Genomic DNA, 16649 nt, shown 5'->3' on the forward strand with positions numbered 1-16649 from the left:
GTGAGTGCCCTTTAAAAAATTTTAAACAGACCTACTATTACTCTCATACAGTTGTAACTGGATAACCGAGAACATCGTGACATGACGGTTAATGTAATATGTATCATGAAAACCATTCATACAAATTAGGAATGAAAATATAATGTGGGGCGAGAACAATTTGTGCCATTTTTATTGAAAAACGCAAGCCAAACCTCACCTACTCCTCTGCTGACCTGCATCCTCAGAAACTCTTCATCAGATGGCACAGGCACATCTGAAAGAGGTCCAAGTAATCTTGGGACAACAGGCCTTGAGCTCATCCATACATAAATTACTCTTAGAAATGGAAAACCTAAAATTATTTCTATGTAATCCTTTTTTGAAAAACTAGTCAAAAGCCAAAAATCTAATCAAAATTATTTACCTCACCTTTCAGACAAGGACTGAGCCAGTGCTTGACACAGGGTGATGAAGATGGTGTAGGTCCTGGTCCTATACAGTATGGGAGACATTGTCTTATTTTCATAGCTGGAGAAAAACAAATTTTGTATAAAACATCATAAATGGAAAGACAGATATGCATGCAATCACAGTATCTGCAACGTAACAGAGTAAGAACTAACAAGTTAGTGTTTTTGATTGTTTTTACAGAACTACAGTGACTGCGGACAGAACTGTAGATTTGTAGGTATGCTAACAAAGAAGGTAACTTCACCTAGCATAGCATTTAAAAATATACATCAACCCCACTGTGCTAGCAAACATTTGTTTTCAGGTCTTCCTGTCTATAACCTTTGCAAAGAAATGACAGAGCATCTAGGTTGTGTATTTAGTCTATTTAATCTTACCTGAGGCAAGATCACATTGTTCCTCTGAAAGAGAAGGCTGAATTTACTGATGGCATCACACAGGTTAACAAGGAGGTGACAGAAAGCTACAAAGGTTCCATCATCATCTTAATCTGCAGGACATAACCAACATATCAGCAACATCTATGGACCAAGGGAATAAATATGGGATTTTTAAAGGAAATACAGACCTTCCTTACTCTTCCAGCAACATCTGCATTGGCTGCCTATGGAGTCAAATGATCCACATGGTAGTAGATGGCTGTGAACTTTCCTGGGTCTTGTAGGTACCAGTCCTTCCCTCCAGGTCTCAGTAAGGTTTATATGTGGGAGCCAGTATGTACCACTGACACTTGAATACTTGGATATGCACACCCAGTTCCTCTCCGAGGGCACTCATTGACTTGCAGCTGTAGTGGTATGTCTTCCACACCATGTTCTTTGTGCAGACAGCATTGCCAGCGCCACTTTGAAAATGATGCATTAACTTCAGTTTAAATGCCCACATAATCTACCTATGTGGCAAGCAATAGAAGGGTACATTAGGTCCCCACATCAGCTTGGCGCAGGCTGACTGGTGCACTATCTGCTACCATGGTCAAATACTACAGTAAAAGTTCTGATTTGGTCCCTCTGACTGATAATATATATGACATCGTTAGACCATTAATACTGAAACATTAATGTGTCAGCAGCATGTCACTGTTGTAACTTCTGAAGGTGGAGGAGGACAGAAGTAAAAAAAGTTCTCATTCACAAATCTGTTTTCACTTTTTGGACTGTTTCTCTATTCTCTGATTTTTGATGAGATATTGGAACATTTGAACATTTATTGAATTGAAACCAAAACTTTAGAGGGAAAAATTACTATTTACTAATTACTATACAACTTTCAGATATCTGATATGTGACACCAACTACACACTGATTTTCATGAGATATTAGAAACAAAAAGGTCAGAAGCCACTGGTTTTATATTTGACAGTGTTTTGGTCATGCTATGCAATCCATGTGTAAAATCGTCATCTTAAAAGTAAATAGTTACTAAATGTGTTAAATAAATGTAGTGAGAGTAGAATGTACAATATTTCCATGGAAATGTGGTAAAGTAGAAGCATAAAGTAGCTTAGAATGGAAATACTGAGATAAAATGAAAGTACCACAAAATTACAATCACAGCACTTGAGCAAAGTATAAATGTAAATACTGTATATATACCTATCTGAACTCAAAGTAAACAATACATAAAAAAACAAAAATATATAATGTAAACAATAAAAAACAGATGAAACAAACACAAATATCTAAATACTACAAAATCAACACGACTTGATGTAATGTTACTTAACATTAATTACTTTCTACCATTGCTGAGATGTAACTATTTTTAATGTTTCATGTTTTCATTGTGCCTGGTGTGAGGCCAAAGATGATTTTCCATCTGTGGTTGGAAGTGGTGGTTTAAAATAAGCACTTTGTTAAGGTTAGAGGACTTTCAGCATCATTATTAGAAACACGTAGTTGATTGGTTGTTGTCATTTTTGAAAGAAATGTTAACTGTTGCTTTGAAACAGGAAACAAACTGTATTCTCCCATGTCTAAGTCCAATGTTTGGTCTTGAGTGAAAAAAAAAAAACATTAGGCAAAAACCTGCATTCAGTGATAATGGGCCAACATTGGGTGGTGATGGATTCTGGTGGTGATGCTTTTCAAATTTCAAATTTCCAAAAGGCTGGAAATCATTTTGTTTGAAGAAGCAACTGACTGCTGGTAGGAGACAAGGGACAAAATTTATCTTTAGACACTTGAGGTGAATGGGCTACAACAGCAGAGGACCTCATTGGGTTCCAGTCCTGTCAGCCGAGAACAGATATCTGAGGCTGTGGTGAGCGCAGGCTGACCAAAACTGGACAGCTGAAGACTGGAAGAACATAGCCAGGTCTGTTAAATCTGGATTGCTGCTGAGTTACACAGATGGTTGGGTCAGAATTTGGCATCAACAGTGGACCCATAGACCCAGCCTACCCTTATCAACAGGTCATACTGATGATGGTGGTGTAATGATATGGGGAATGTTTTCTTGGCACACCTTGGGCCCCTTAATAGTTGGTTAGTCTGGAATGATGGGAGATGGGCCTAGTAGTCCTGTTTTAGCAGCTTTCTCTCTGTTAGATTTAGTTCCTATATCTGTCCTATCGTTAAAAATGGAGAGACAGGCAAGTGTGCCTTATGTTGTCATATCATGTACGCATGTGTGCACACATACTCTTATGAGACAGATAGATAGATCAATTGATAGATAAGCTGCTCACCCTTTACAGCTCATAATCTTTTATTTATTTATATATTTATTTATTTTCAGACTAAAATAGGTGTGGCTGCACCTCCAAGGCTAGAGATGGTGGTTTAGGTTGAACATTGTAAAGGTCAATGCATCCAGTCTTGTGCTTGAAGTCAATACTGCTCTAGAGCTTTATTTTGGGCTCATGAAGTCAAGACAGTTTCCTAGGAAGTCAGAAGTCAGTCTATCCATCCATCAATTCATCTATCCATCCATCCATCCATCCATCTATCATTCATAAGATCCTGGGATACTTAAGCTCGCCCCAGTACACCCACATTCATACTCAGCAACCCAGCAAGGGTAAAGAGCCACTCCACTGTTTCACGGCCTGGATAGAATCCCCATTGAGCTTGAGTGATGTGATACCCTGATGGAGCACACCCCCCAGTTCCCCTTTTTGAAAATGGGAACCATCACCTCAGTCTGTCACTCCACACTCCACAGGCCTTCACATGACACTGAAGAGGTGTAGCTCAGGCTATAGCTTGAGCCAAGCCTTGCTTTCCCCTCCTGAGTCATCAAAGTTTGCTAGAATTTCCTTGAGGCCAACCTAAATGTCTTTCTTCACAGCCAAAGCTACAGCCCTTTTGGCCTCCCCATACCTGTCTGCTGCTTCAGGAGACCCTTAGACAACCAAGCCCAAAAGTCCTCCCTCATCTTCAGCCTAACAGGTAGGTTGAGGCCAGACATTCCCAGTTTATCCTTATTACACATTTGGGTTCACTAAGTCACCTGAATGTCCAAGACAGGTCAGCAGGATAATTTCTATCTTTTCCTGTTTTAATCATTAGGGTGAGCTTTTCTGCTCTTTTGCTGCCATGTTTCCAGTAGTGTTACATTGTCTATTGTAATTTTTTTTGGCTGTCGCAGCTTTGGCTTGCCCCAAGACCCTGGCAGAAGGGCACCTACCCATTGCTGTTTATCTTTGTATTAGGGGCTTGCAGTCATATTCTGCTGTGGTCTTGGTTGGAAGGAGGAATAAGATGACCAAGCCTTCCCTCCGCATGCTGCCTCTCCCATAATACTAATACTAATGATACTACTACTTCTACTACTACTATGACTAATAATAATAATAATGATAATACAATAATAAAACAACCAATAATAATTATTATTACTTACTATTATCTTCGTTATATACTATTATTGTCATCATCATAATAACAGTGAGTCAGTCATAATATTAGTAATGTGTTGCTATTAACACTACAATAATAGTTCAGTTGGACTGACAGGTGTGACATAGTTACCTTAAATGGTACAAAGGTGAGCACCCAAGGTTAACGTCTCCAAAAACTGAAAAAATATGTAAATTTCATAGAAAACAGACCTTTTTCATGGATTTTTCAAGGAATTGGGAATTGGTTAACTCGCAACTTTCCTGCAGTAATGGAAGTAAAATAAAAGTCTTGAAAGTCAATGCAAACTGCTCCTACAGGTTTTGGTTTTGTTGATTACCTACAAATCCTCTGTCTAATGCACATGCACAATTACAAACTATCTTGCTACACCCTCTGATGCATTATTAGGGCAGTAACAAGGCAAGTAACAGAGGACTGACTGGACAAAGACAGACTGCTGTACACAAAGTAGACGCACACACTTCATATATATACACACAGACACACACACACACACACATACACATACAGTTTCTCAAACTAAATAATGCCAGTACAAATCTCTCCTCTACACTAGTTTTTCATGTAGTACTCGCCTACAAATATACAGGAGCTGATTATGGATATATTTTTAGGATGACAGTTTAAGGTCCTGCTGGGGATGCAACCACTGCATTTTGAGGAGGCAGAAGACCAACTACTAGGAACTTTGAACCAGGGAAGCCACTGGCAGCCTGTGTGATTGTAATGCCTTTATTTACCAGTGTGAAAGCTCAGAAAAATCAACCTTCTTCCATAACAAAATACATCACGTTTTCGCCACATAATATTCACGTTCTCACGTTATGAGCAAGATGGCACTGCGGATGGCTGCCTCGGTGCATAGTTCTTGCTCTTCGCTCTTTTCTTTTTCTGTAACTGTCCTTTAGCACCAATATACCGAGACAAATTCCTTGTATGTGCAAACTTACTTGGCAATAAAGTCTGATTCTGATTCTGATTCAGGTACTCAACAACAACAGTTAAAAGTGCAGAGAAGGTGCACCAAAAAAAGAAACAGGCTTTCCTGGCTGGCCCCACAATGTGGGTCAAGGTAACAGATTTATTTAAGCAGTCTGCGGGTGATGATTTAAAGAGATGTTTACACAAAATTTTGTGTAAAGTGTTTTTAAAAAATGGTCATCAACTTCAATTGTAAATGGGTGAAATAAACATTTCAATTTTTCATTTCAAAAGGAAAGCAGGAAGGAGAAGGAACAAGCACTAAATCAATTAGAGGTGCACTACTGAGTGTTATTGTATGGCTGTCAAGTAGAGCACAGTAGATCATTCATATGATCAGGTTGGACTCTTTCATTCAAGTTATTTACACTGATTCACCCTCCAGGTTGGTGTGGCTGTGGGACCAACCCAGATGTAGTTAACTTTGGAGGTAGTCAAACATGAAGGAGATGACAGCGACAAAAAAACATCAGTGGGCCATGTAGCCTGTTCGAGTAGGATGATCACTACACTAGCAAGCTCTCTCCCTCTTGCTCTCTCTCATCTCTCTCTCTGATGTTTTATTTTTTCACATTGAGCCACTGGCCCAATTTGTGCAGCAGCCTACCAGGAAAAGTCCCAGCTAACCCACTGGCCACTCTGCCACTGATGCTGGGATGTAGAAGCAAACTAATTTTTTATGTCAAAAACCCAACACAGTACCAACCTGATATATTGCATACTGTGTATTTTGACAGTAGATGTAGTAAATGTCTTTTAGGCCACAGTGAATGTGTGTGGTGTCTTATTCCTTTATCCTCCGGCAACTACATCTCTTGACAGTTACAGTCTGTGACAAACTCTACACAGTGACACTCCCAGTTATTCTGACTATACCATGTCTTCTCTCACTGGACTTCCCAACTATGTCATCACTGTCTAACACACCCATACCTTCTAGCATGCTCTAGTCTTATTGGGTCTGACAGCTTGAAGGCTCCTCAACTAGAGACAAGTGGTGGTGCAGTTAAATATACTGTAAACATTCATAGCACTCCCTGTGTGTACTGTGTGTGTGTGTGTTTGTTTTTCTATTTCGGTGGGGACCTTAAACTGAGATACCACTCACCCCGTGGGGTTCAGTTTTCCCCATGGGGTCCAAATCTTGGTCCCCACAGGCATGAGCATTGCAACCAATAGAAAACAGCCTGCTGATATACCTAGTGCGGTTTTCTTGAAAAAAAAAAGGTCCCCACCGTGAGGTTTCATGCCATGGTGTGTTTGGGACTGCGCCCCTAGTGGTCATTGATGGTATTGCATGGTGTGTGAATTTCCCTCCTGACAAAGTGTGTAACTGTGTATATCAGTATGCTTCATATTTTATATAGATTAGTATACTTTTATGTGATCAGACTTTAATTTTATTGAAGTTCCCCTTAAATCATCAAGGGAAGCCATTTAATCATTGTAACTTCCTTTCAAAGCAGTGTTATTCTTTGGAAAAAACGAATGATAAAAATTTTGATTGCCGTAAGTATATAAAAATATGTATTAATGTCTGTAAATACAATCAATCATTAACATTTTTTCAATTTCATATTATATTTTATCTCAGGAACACTGTGGGGGAAAATTGTACACATTTGTGCTATAACTCATATGCTGATTATCACACAAATGTCTGACAGGGTAAAATTATTAAGTGAAGTGAAAAGGTCAAAGATTAGTCCCATTCATGTGAATGTGATCTGTCTTAAAGGAAATCTCCTCTTGGACTCAAAGGTGACCTGGTTAGAGTTTGATGGTCAAAGGTCAAGGTCAATGTGACCTCACAAAACATGTTTTTGGCCATGACTCAATACTAATATTACTAATTATGACAAACTGTTTCACAGATGTCTAATAAGATAAAATGATGAAGTAACATTTTCTGTGGCTTTCTGGCCTCCAGGGTGTTCTCCTGACCTGTTTCACCTGTCTATCCAGCCTCTTAGCTGTCCACCCTAATCTGTCTTTATCCTGCCATCATATTATACACCATAGGGCCCCTGCTCTTTTAATCTCCAGACCCCCTCCTGCTGGACTTGCTTCTTCCTTGCATAGGGATGTCTGGAATCCATCCCTCAAGGGTGAGATACAGTCATAATCTGAACCTCTGTTTCCTTGGGCCCCTATCTCCAGCCACAGATTACTGTTCCCTGGCCATATTCCTTCCTTGACTCGCCTTGCTTTTGCTGCCCACCAGATGTGTAAAGACATTTCTCCCTGTCCTCACTCATCTGACTGCCCTGCTTATTTGAACACCTGGCTCCACTTATCATCAGCCTAACCACAGGCCTGTCACCAACTGCTCAAAATCACTTCTCATCTCAGAAAAAACATTCATGTAGTAATAATAATAACTTTTATCATCATTATTATTGTTGATGTTGTTATCATTATTAATATTAATATTACTAATACATCAAATTTCTATAGCACTTTTCAAGACACTCAAAGAACAATATAACAAAAGAAAAGAGAAACTGTAAAAAGAAATGAGTAAATTAAATAAAGTTGTAGTTGCCAGGTTGAACAGGTGGGTCTTCATTAGTGATTTGAAGGTCTGATTTGAAAAAGTCCAAGCTCCTGATGTGTAGTGGAAGGGAATTTCAGAGGGTAGGGGCAGCGGCAGTGAAGGCTTGGTCCCCCAAGGTCCGGTGCTTGGTTCTGGTGATGGGGGTCAGGAGGTTTGAATCAGCAAATCAGAGATGGCGGGAGGGGAAATGGTGGTGGAGGAGGTCAGTGAGATAAGGGGGGGGGTTACTGGGCTTTGTAGGTGATGGGGAGGAGTTTGAACTGGATGCAGTATTGTACAGGGATCCAGTGGAGGACAGGGAAAATGTGGTCTCTGGAGCAAGTGTAGGTAAGTAACCAGGCTATTGCAGTAGTCGAGTCTGGTGGTTATGAAAGGCGTGAATGAGTATTTCTGCAGTGGAGTGGGAGAGGGAGGAGCAGAGATGGGTGCTACTCCGGAGGTGGAAGGATGATGTCCTGATGATGTTGCTGATGTGGGATTTGAATGGTAAAATGGTAAATGGACTGTACTTATATAGCGCTTTTCTAGTCTTTTCGACCACTCAAAGCACTTTACACTGTAAAAAAAATTCTGTATATTTTACGGTAAAATACTGGCAGCTGTGGTTGCCAGAATTTTACTGTAAAAAATATGGTGACCATGTATAAGACATTACGGTATGCTTTTTTAGGAACTGTAAATTTCATGGTTGAAAACTGTTTTGTTTACAGTAAATTACTATGTAGAAAACACATCTATTGTAAATCTGTTTACAGTAATTTTCTTTAAAAATAACATCTATATTATAAAAAAATCTGTATAATTTACAGTAAAATACTGGCAGCTGTGGTTGCCAGAATTTCACTGTAAAAAATACAGTGATAACATATAAAATAAATACAGTATGCCAGTAAATTTCACAAATGAAAATGTTCTGTTTGTGGTAAATCTCTATTGAAAAACCTATGAATTATTGTAAACTAATTGTAAACTAATAGTATTCCGAAAGGTTGCTTGTTGGAAAAAAAAAAAAAAAAACCCAAGTCAAATCTAGAAAACACAACTCAAACTTTAATGAAGTCACTGATGTTCAGTTACCACATCTCTTTTCATCGTCTGTCCTCTCTGGAAAGTTGCTTCTAGTAACAAAAAAAAGAAGGCCAGCTAGAAAACACACCGCAGTTTAAAGTAACTGAAAGAGTCCCCAGAGACATTGAAAACAGTGATCCACATTTTCACCATTTCTGACATTTTATGAACCAAACCAATCAATAATCAAATAATCAACACAATAATACACAGGTTAATTAATTACGTTATGCTGTGGAGGAGGTCAGACTTGAACAGTTCAGCTGGACAGGTCCATCTTTAACATGTCCCTCTCCAATCCTGGTCAGCGAGATTTGTGATGAGAGTGAGGACTCTTGGGTTCACCGACAGCTGTTTCTTGTTCTTCTTTGTTTCAACTTTTGTGCCCCTCTCAGGATTGATCATGAAGAAACACCTTTGAACATAATTTCATAATCAACCACTAAAAATACTGATTTTTTTTTAAAACAAGGAATTTCTTTTATTATTAATTAATAGAAAAAAAAACATTTCTTTACCTCTGAAGGAACTCAAGTGTGGAGCCCAGACTCACGGGGTAATGGATATTGAGGCAGTAGTAGGTTCCAAACATCAAACAGATGGCAGAGATGAAGTCGGGGATGTGGTCATTCACAACTTTGCAATCTACACTCAGCATGAACTGTCTTGCGGCATAGCATGACGTTCCTGCAAAGAACAGACAGGTAGAATAGCAGACCAGCCATTACCATCCAAAAGCAGTCTTACCAAAATTGCTAGGATTTGAAGCAACACTTCAAAACATGACAAGGCATGACATTTTTTATGTAATACTTCCTAGCATTAGCTTAGTGAAACTGATTATCAAGACTTACCACATACAATGATGCATGGCGTCACAGGCAAACTTTCCACGTGTACTTCTTTTGCCAGACATGTTTGCTCAACGTAGTGGAAGAGGTTCTCCTCTTTTTCATCAAAGTAGGAGAGAAGAAGGAGCACCATATCCTTGACATCTTCTGAGCAGCCCTCCAACTGTCCTCTCAGAATTTCCAGCTTTGTGGCAGCCTGAAGAACTCTTCTGCTCTTGTCTGCACAACTGTTTCTCATGAAGTCCAGAAGCCGTTTTCCCTTTTTTTCTACATTGGTGAGGAAAGTCTCTTTCAGCGATATCCCAGTGAGCTCTTGGAAGTGGACTGTCATGCCAATCTCCTTGAACAAAAATGGCCACCCCTCCATGAGGGATTGCAGATCTGTTCCCTTGTTTATGTCTTTACGTTGGCTGTAGTAGGTACACTTCATAAGAGTTTCTATTTCACCTGGGCTGAAGTTAGTCTGTTCACTGAGTGCTTTCATTTTGTCTTTCTTCTCCTGTTGGCTTTCTGGTGTCTCACTCACTGGCATATATTCCATTTCCCACTTTATGCAACCATAGGTCCTGCATAGCTGCCCTTTGTTCACCTGGGATTTCATCTGTGTCATACTGATCTGAATCCTGTTTGCGCTTCTTTATCCTTGGTGCTGAAGACCGCTTCACATTTTCAATTCTCGCTTGTAACTGCTTGACTAGTGAGTAGTATCCTAGTCCAACCACATCACCTGCTATCACATCTTTCAGTGACTGTGGATACTTTGCAATCATTTTTTTGGCAACTTCTGTAGAGGCTTTTGTACTGGGAGAGGCACAGGCTTTCATCATTTCAGTAACAACAATCCGGACCATCTCTCTGCGTAGCCGTGGATTTGGCCTTTCCCCCCTCTCTAAACACTGCATCAAACCTTCAGGAAACTTCATCCATGGGATCTGGAAGTTGTCAACCCAGTCTGCAGCAGTAATCCAATGGGTGGAGGATGGAGAGAGACTGACTGAAGAGCATGTTGAAGAAGATGGAGAGGACAACACTGACTGGCTATGGCCTTCACTGGTTTGTGCTGTAAAAAATAGAATCAACAAAATGTATTTAAATGATGTTTTATCCTTGGTTACAGACCTGCTTCAAAAAAGGTTGTCAAAATTACTTACTGGTTTGTTTCCAGGCAGCTACCAATCTTCTTGCTTGAATTGGTCTCAGCGTAGTAAGCAGATCAGCTTCCTGAATGAAGTGTAAATCCTCAGTGGTCTCTACCCCCAGTGATTGGAGTGTTTCCACTAAAATATCCAAGATTGAGGCTGGGAGGTCTGGTAACACCCTTGTGATGGCACTGCCTATGTTGATTTGCTCTGCATCATCCATTTCTGAGTATGAAAGTGAATAAAGCACAATTAACCCCAGAATGACAGTCCCAAGACAGCTAATAATGTGATAACACACTGTGTTTCAAAGGAACTATTTGGTATCCATCTTTCATGTAAGATGGCAATGGATAAAAATCAATCAAGTCACTGATTTTCAGACACTGCATCTTTTCATTGTCTTTCCTCACTGAGTAAAGGTGGTACTCAGAAAGGAATTCTGCTGTGTACACTGACATCAGAAAATGAACAGTGTCATTTTTAATCAAAATGAGCACTAGTTCACCAAACTGCACAGAGTCAATGTTCCCTCTGACAAGGAATTGCCCTTTTTTATATGACGTTCCCTTATACAGAATTTCTACTGTGACCTTTGTGTTGGTCTCAGTGAATCCAAATTGTCTGACTGCATCTTGGATAGCTTTACTGTATAGTACTGAGTAAAATGGAGAACTATCTTTAACTTGGAAGACAGTCTTGCCTGTTGATCCTGCTGAAAGATACGCCTGTAACAGCTGATGTCTTTCAGACAGAGTGAAGGCATAGGTTTTTGAAATTTTTCAAATTCCTTGCACAACTCTTGAAATAACTGTGCTTACTTTCAAAGCGCATTGTCCATAGTCTGATCAGGGGCCCAAATTTCAGAATCATTTCTGGGTAGTGACGTAAATAATGATGCTTTGGTTTGAGGCCACTTTCTGGGAATAGAGCTTTTCTTGACTCTAAATATTCTTGAATAAGAACATCAAGGTATGCAACCTGAGGGACAGAGATTTTCTGAGCACATATCATGTCCACAATATCTTTCAGCTGCAGAGTCAACTGCCACACATCATCTGCTGTATCTTTCACTCTGTCACCAATTATGAGAGGCAACAGCCTTAGAAAATTCCAATTCTGTACAGCTTGACCTGAGAGTTTAGCTCCATGGGGGCTGACCTCACATGGTTTTGTAGAAGCATCAGAAGCACAGTATTTGAACTGTTTAATGCGTCGATTCAGAATGGAATAAGTGAACCAAGCCTTTTTCTTTATGAAATACTTAAGATATAGTGCAACATCATAAGACAAAACACCCTCAAAGATGTCGTGTCCCAGACAAGGTGGCAAACCTGGCTGACAGACATTAAAGTATTTCAAAGAGTTAAATACCGATTTATACTTTACTCCTTCCACATCTGGTGATGTTCCTTCACTCTGGAGGCGATCAACAGCAGAATTGTAGTTCTCAATGGTTCTCTGTGGTCCACACAGATTTGGATCACCCTGAAAGTCAGATCTGTTTATTAGGCAGTACCTACAGAAATATGTTGAGGTGCTGAAATTTTCTGAGAATCCACCGATGCAATGGGAGCCCAAATTATCTCCAGCAATGCAATACAGGGTTCCCTTGACTGTTTCATTTGATACAGAAATCCCATTCCTCCTCCAATTCCTTCAAGTCTCTTATTAGTTCAGAGAACACCTTAGCATGCCCAAATGCTTTGAAATCCTTCTCTCTACACAATAACACAAGTGACATGTGGTCTGTGTCAGACCGTACATGAAGTGGCAAGTTGGCAACAGATGCATAGACAGCTAAAACTTTATGTCTTGTCTTGGCAGAGCCTAAAGGGTTAACAACTTCAAATGCATCCTGGTATAGAACTAACTTGACACATGATGGATTTTGAGCAAAAAAATCATTGTTTTTGAATATCTGACCATCACTAATGTCACATAGAACATCTGAAGGAGATTTGGGTGAGTGCTCTCCTGACACACAGTTCTGCCACAGATCAGATTCTAACAAACATTTTAAAGTCTCTCTCACAGGCACATAATAAGCAAACCTATCTATCCTGTTCTCATCTTTTCCTAAAAACATTTTCTTGGGCTCCACATAGTTGAAATTTTCTTTGAAAGACTTCACTCTTGAATAAGCTGTTCGCATTGGCCCAGTATGACATGCAGTGAACAGATCAAATCCCTTGACAGACTCACAAACCTTGGTTATGTCCTCATCTGATAATGATGTATCATTTTTCAACAGTGAACTAAGTTTACTCAAAGTATATGTTTGACCCAACTCATGTATGTTTTGCATTTCCTCAACAATGTTCTGTATAGTTGAAGCAGGCAGAAGGAACTGCCCCTGCAATCTCAAGTAGAACAAACTCACATTTCTAAGATAAAGATCACTGAAATCTTCAGATATGTCCAAATCGACTTCCTCTGTGCCTGTTGCTGGACCTGCATCACAGTGAGGGACAAAGTCACCTGACTCAGGTGGAGTAGATGTTGAAGGATGAGAAGCTGATTCTCTGTACACAACACTTACACTATAGTCTGTAAAACCTCTGTGCTTCCGTGACATGTGCGCGGTAAATGAAGACTTGACCCTGAAATCAGTATTACATCCTCTGACTGGACAACTTACATCACGTCCTTCTACAATATGCTCCTTCAAATGAGCAACCAGTTCTTGGGTGTCTTGACACTGTCGTTCACACAAGGCCACTACACATTTAAAAGTGTTAACAGCCGCCCCGACAGTTTCCTTAGGAGGAACAACATTATGCCTTCGGTAAAAATGAGCCTTAAAGGCTCCATACCTGCAAAATGTCCGCTTGCATCCATCTCCAAAGCACTTAAATAAACAGCGCGGTTCATTTCTGTGGAGTTTGCAGTGAAGCACATATCCTCTCAAAGTCCTAACAGACTTACCACAGAAATTACAATTTAACATTTTGCATTTGGCGACTTTTGCTACGGTAAGCTAAGCTAGTACTCGACTCAACATACACAATGTGACAAAAGGCAGTTCAACTCAACTAACAGTTAGCAAAATTAACACAGTTTGTAAAGATAAGGAAAACTAACGTTCACCTTTTAAACGTGGGCAACACAAAACTGCAGAAAAGACCGCGTTAAATTTAACCTGACATATGTAGCTAACCTATGTAAACTAGCTTTGTTTGCTATCACAGTGGAACAAATTCTTTAGACATGCAGACATATCTTAACATAATTTTACTTACGTGCTCTTTAGTCGCGTTGTGCCATCAGAAATTTATCCTCACAGACGAAAAAAGCTAAACTGGCCCGCCGTGCAAAACCGCCGCGTAGTTTCAACTGTGTGACCGTTACTTTGCTACTCTTTCTCCTGTGTGTGCGCGCACGCGCATCTCTGCCGCTATCACTGGTTGGCGGGCCTCTTCGGAGTCTACGGCATCGTATACGATCCCGAGGGACAAGCGTTACATAACAGCGAATATCTCCGGAACGGCTCAATATAATAACTTGCTTGTTTTTTTGTTGAAAAGAGGAGACTTCAGCCTTTCCGAAAATGCCGCTGGTGTTGTTTTCCGGCAACATGGAAGCGCTTCAGCTCGTTGGCAAATTCAGTGTCCAATCAGACAATCATGCACCATCACATGATGTGCCAATATCCAATTGTACGGCTTTGTATCCTCACGTGGTGTATCAAAGAGTAGAAAGTAGAAAGATGGCTCACTCCTCTGACGTAATTGCGCACACCACTGTTATGTATGTAAACAAAGCAAGCTACTCCTTGGAAATGCCAATTGTGTGATGTAGCACTCTGTCTCATTGCAGACAGAAACTGTTTTCAGGAGTGGCATCAACTTCAATAAAACGAGTGGCTATCTTTGCAATTGTTATGGTGTTTTGTACATTTGTATTATAGTTAAAGCCTTAATTTTTTACCCCATTATCCCTAAGACCTTAGAAAACATTTTTAAAATGTCCAGAAAGTTGTTCATTATAGTTTGCTTTACAATAAATATATGTGAAGTTTATTTTTCGATTTATTTTTTTCTTTCTCTTTATGAGTCTATAGCTTTTTTTACATTCATATGACACAATTATAACATGGATATTATGAAAGCTCAGGTTGTTCTGAAAAAAATGATGTGAATTACAGATAGTGACTTAAAAGATGACTATTTTATGAGCTATAATACACAAACAATTCCAGGTGAGGAAAATTCACAAAAATACCCTTAGACTGGGAGCAGAGTACACATACCCAGCAGAGCCGTTTTCAGGATTATAAAGATGAACTCAAAAAGTATTCAAAAGTACACATCTGCAAAATCTGACATTATAGTATTGGACATTATTACAGTGAAAATATACATTTGGGTTCAATTACCATTAATTTGACCCAAATGTATATTTTCACTGTGTGTGTTCCACGTATTATGACAGCAAAGATTAAAGTTATGTATCGTTTCTTGACTTAAGATGGAATACTATTTTCGGTTTCTGGTGTTTCACTGTCCATACAGATCATGCTTTCTTTTCTTTCAACATTCTTTACCATATTTTTAACATCTTATTTCCATATAAATTAAGGTGTGTTCTTCCTGACTTGTTAACAGTTTTATACCGTAAATTTTGAAGTACATATCACAAAAATCTGTAATTTAAACAGCATTAAAGCGTTAATTTTACTGTGATTACATAATTTGTGACATTACAGTATTTCCCTGTTCATTTCACCGAAGTATTATATTTTCCACAGTAAAATTATGTGTTTTTAACATATTGTTACAGTAAAAATTAAAGTTCTGAATCGTTAGTTAATTTAGGGTAATTCCATGTATCTACTACGCTGATATACTGTTTTCAATTTTACAGTCATTTACTGTTGGTATTTAGCAGTTTTTTACTGTAAATTATTACTTATTACTGTAAATATATATATATATATATATATATATATATATATATATATACTTCAGCATGCAGACTGGAGGAGCCAGGAATCAAACCACCAACCTTCTGATTGGTGGGCGACTGCTCTACCTCCTGAGCCACAGCTGCTCGAAGGATAGAGTTACACACTGAGGGAGAGGGAGTGACAATATGACCATCAATGAAGATGGAGAAGTCCTGGGCTGAGGGCGTAGACTAAATGAATGAATGGATTAATGCATGAATGAATGAACAAATAAATAATGAGGTCAAATGCAGTGTAGCATTAAAAAGTTCATTTTTATGAACCTAAATAAAAGTGATGGCTGCAGGGATTAAATGAGGGACATGACTCACTCTGTATTTGTGCAGTTCATGCTGCCATGTTACTAGATTTGCTGGAAATTAGCATAAATATAAGTAGGTCGGGGCTCGCGACGGCCATTGTGTTGTGGGTACATGTGGTGCATTCCATATCGCTTTGGGTTATTCGCTGTAGATGGACTACATTCCATTTAAAATTGTCCCCATCTGCCGTAGTGCAGCCGTTGTATAGGCCTGCAACATGGGAAGTGGCTGATGGAAATTTATATTTTCATCAGTTTTGTAGCATAGGCTTAATTAATATAAAATCGTCGAATGATTGATTTAACAGCAGAATATGTCCATATCTGGTTAACTAGACCAGTTTTATTTGAATAATATCACCACTGTTAAAATTCCGCTGACTCAGTGACAAAACATTATATTTCCTGTAAGTTTCTTTAAAGTAAAAGCATCGGCCTTGTTCGTCAGTGGAACACCTGCAGGA

At 39.2% G+C, this 16649-nt stretch overlaps 2 protein-coding genes across 3 annotated transcripts in view; both read right to left on the bottom strand.

Annotated features, from left to right (window-relative positions):
* The window catches only part of LOC108876794 (RNA binding protein fox-1 homolog 3), a 266422-nt gene that overhangs the window by 61767 nt on the left and 188006 nt on the right, over window positions 1-16649 (bottom strand). The window lies entirely within an intron of this gene.
* Window positions 8864-14649, bottom strand: LOC108876795 (uncharacterized). 2 transcript variants are annotated; one of them, XR_007812408.1, is made up of 6 exons: window positions 14158-14649; window positions 12290-12403; window positions 10928-11140; window positions 9780-10836; window positions 9444-9612; window positions 8864-9340 (listed from the first exon to the last, which is right to left on the bottom strand). XR_007812408.1 is itself a non-coding variant. In XM_051069076.1 (3 exons), exons 1-3 carry the CDS (start codon window positions 10258-10260, stop codon window positions 9205-9207), a joined length of 786 nt encoding a protein of 261 aa, XP_050925033.1. In that variant the 5' UTR covers window positions 10261-10294; the 3' UTR covers window positions 8864-9204. The 2 variants fall into 2 exon arrangements, 1 of the variants encoding a protein (XP_050925033.1); XM_051069076.1 differs by lacking the exons at window positions 10928-11140; window positions 12290-12403; window positions 14158-14649 and having other exon boundaries at window positions 9780-10294.

Source organism: Lates calcarifer, unplaced genomic scaffold, assembly GCF_001640805.2.
Source record: "Lates calcarifer isolate ASB-BC8 unplaced genomic scaffold, TLL_Latcal_v3 _unitig_5784_quiver_486, whole genome shotgun sequence".
NCBI classification, from domain to species: Eukaryota; Metazoa; Chordata; class Actinopteri; family Centropomidae; genus Lates; species Lates calcarifer.

Bases quoted from the DNA above. Each gene is read 5' to 3' on its own strand.
- LOC108876795 (XM_051069076.1), bottom strand. From the start codon at position 10,260: ATGAAAGCACTCAGTGAACAGACTAACTTCAGCCCAGGTGAAATAGAA. The intron at 9,613-9,779 runs GTAAGTCTTGAT...TGTTCTTTGCAG, and splicing joins GCCATGCATCATTGTATGTG to GAACGTCATGCTATGCCGCA. The intron at 9,341-9,443 runs GTAAAGAAATGT...TTATGTTCAAAG, and splicing joins ACACTTGAGTTCCTTCAGAG to GTGTTTCTTCATGATCAATC.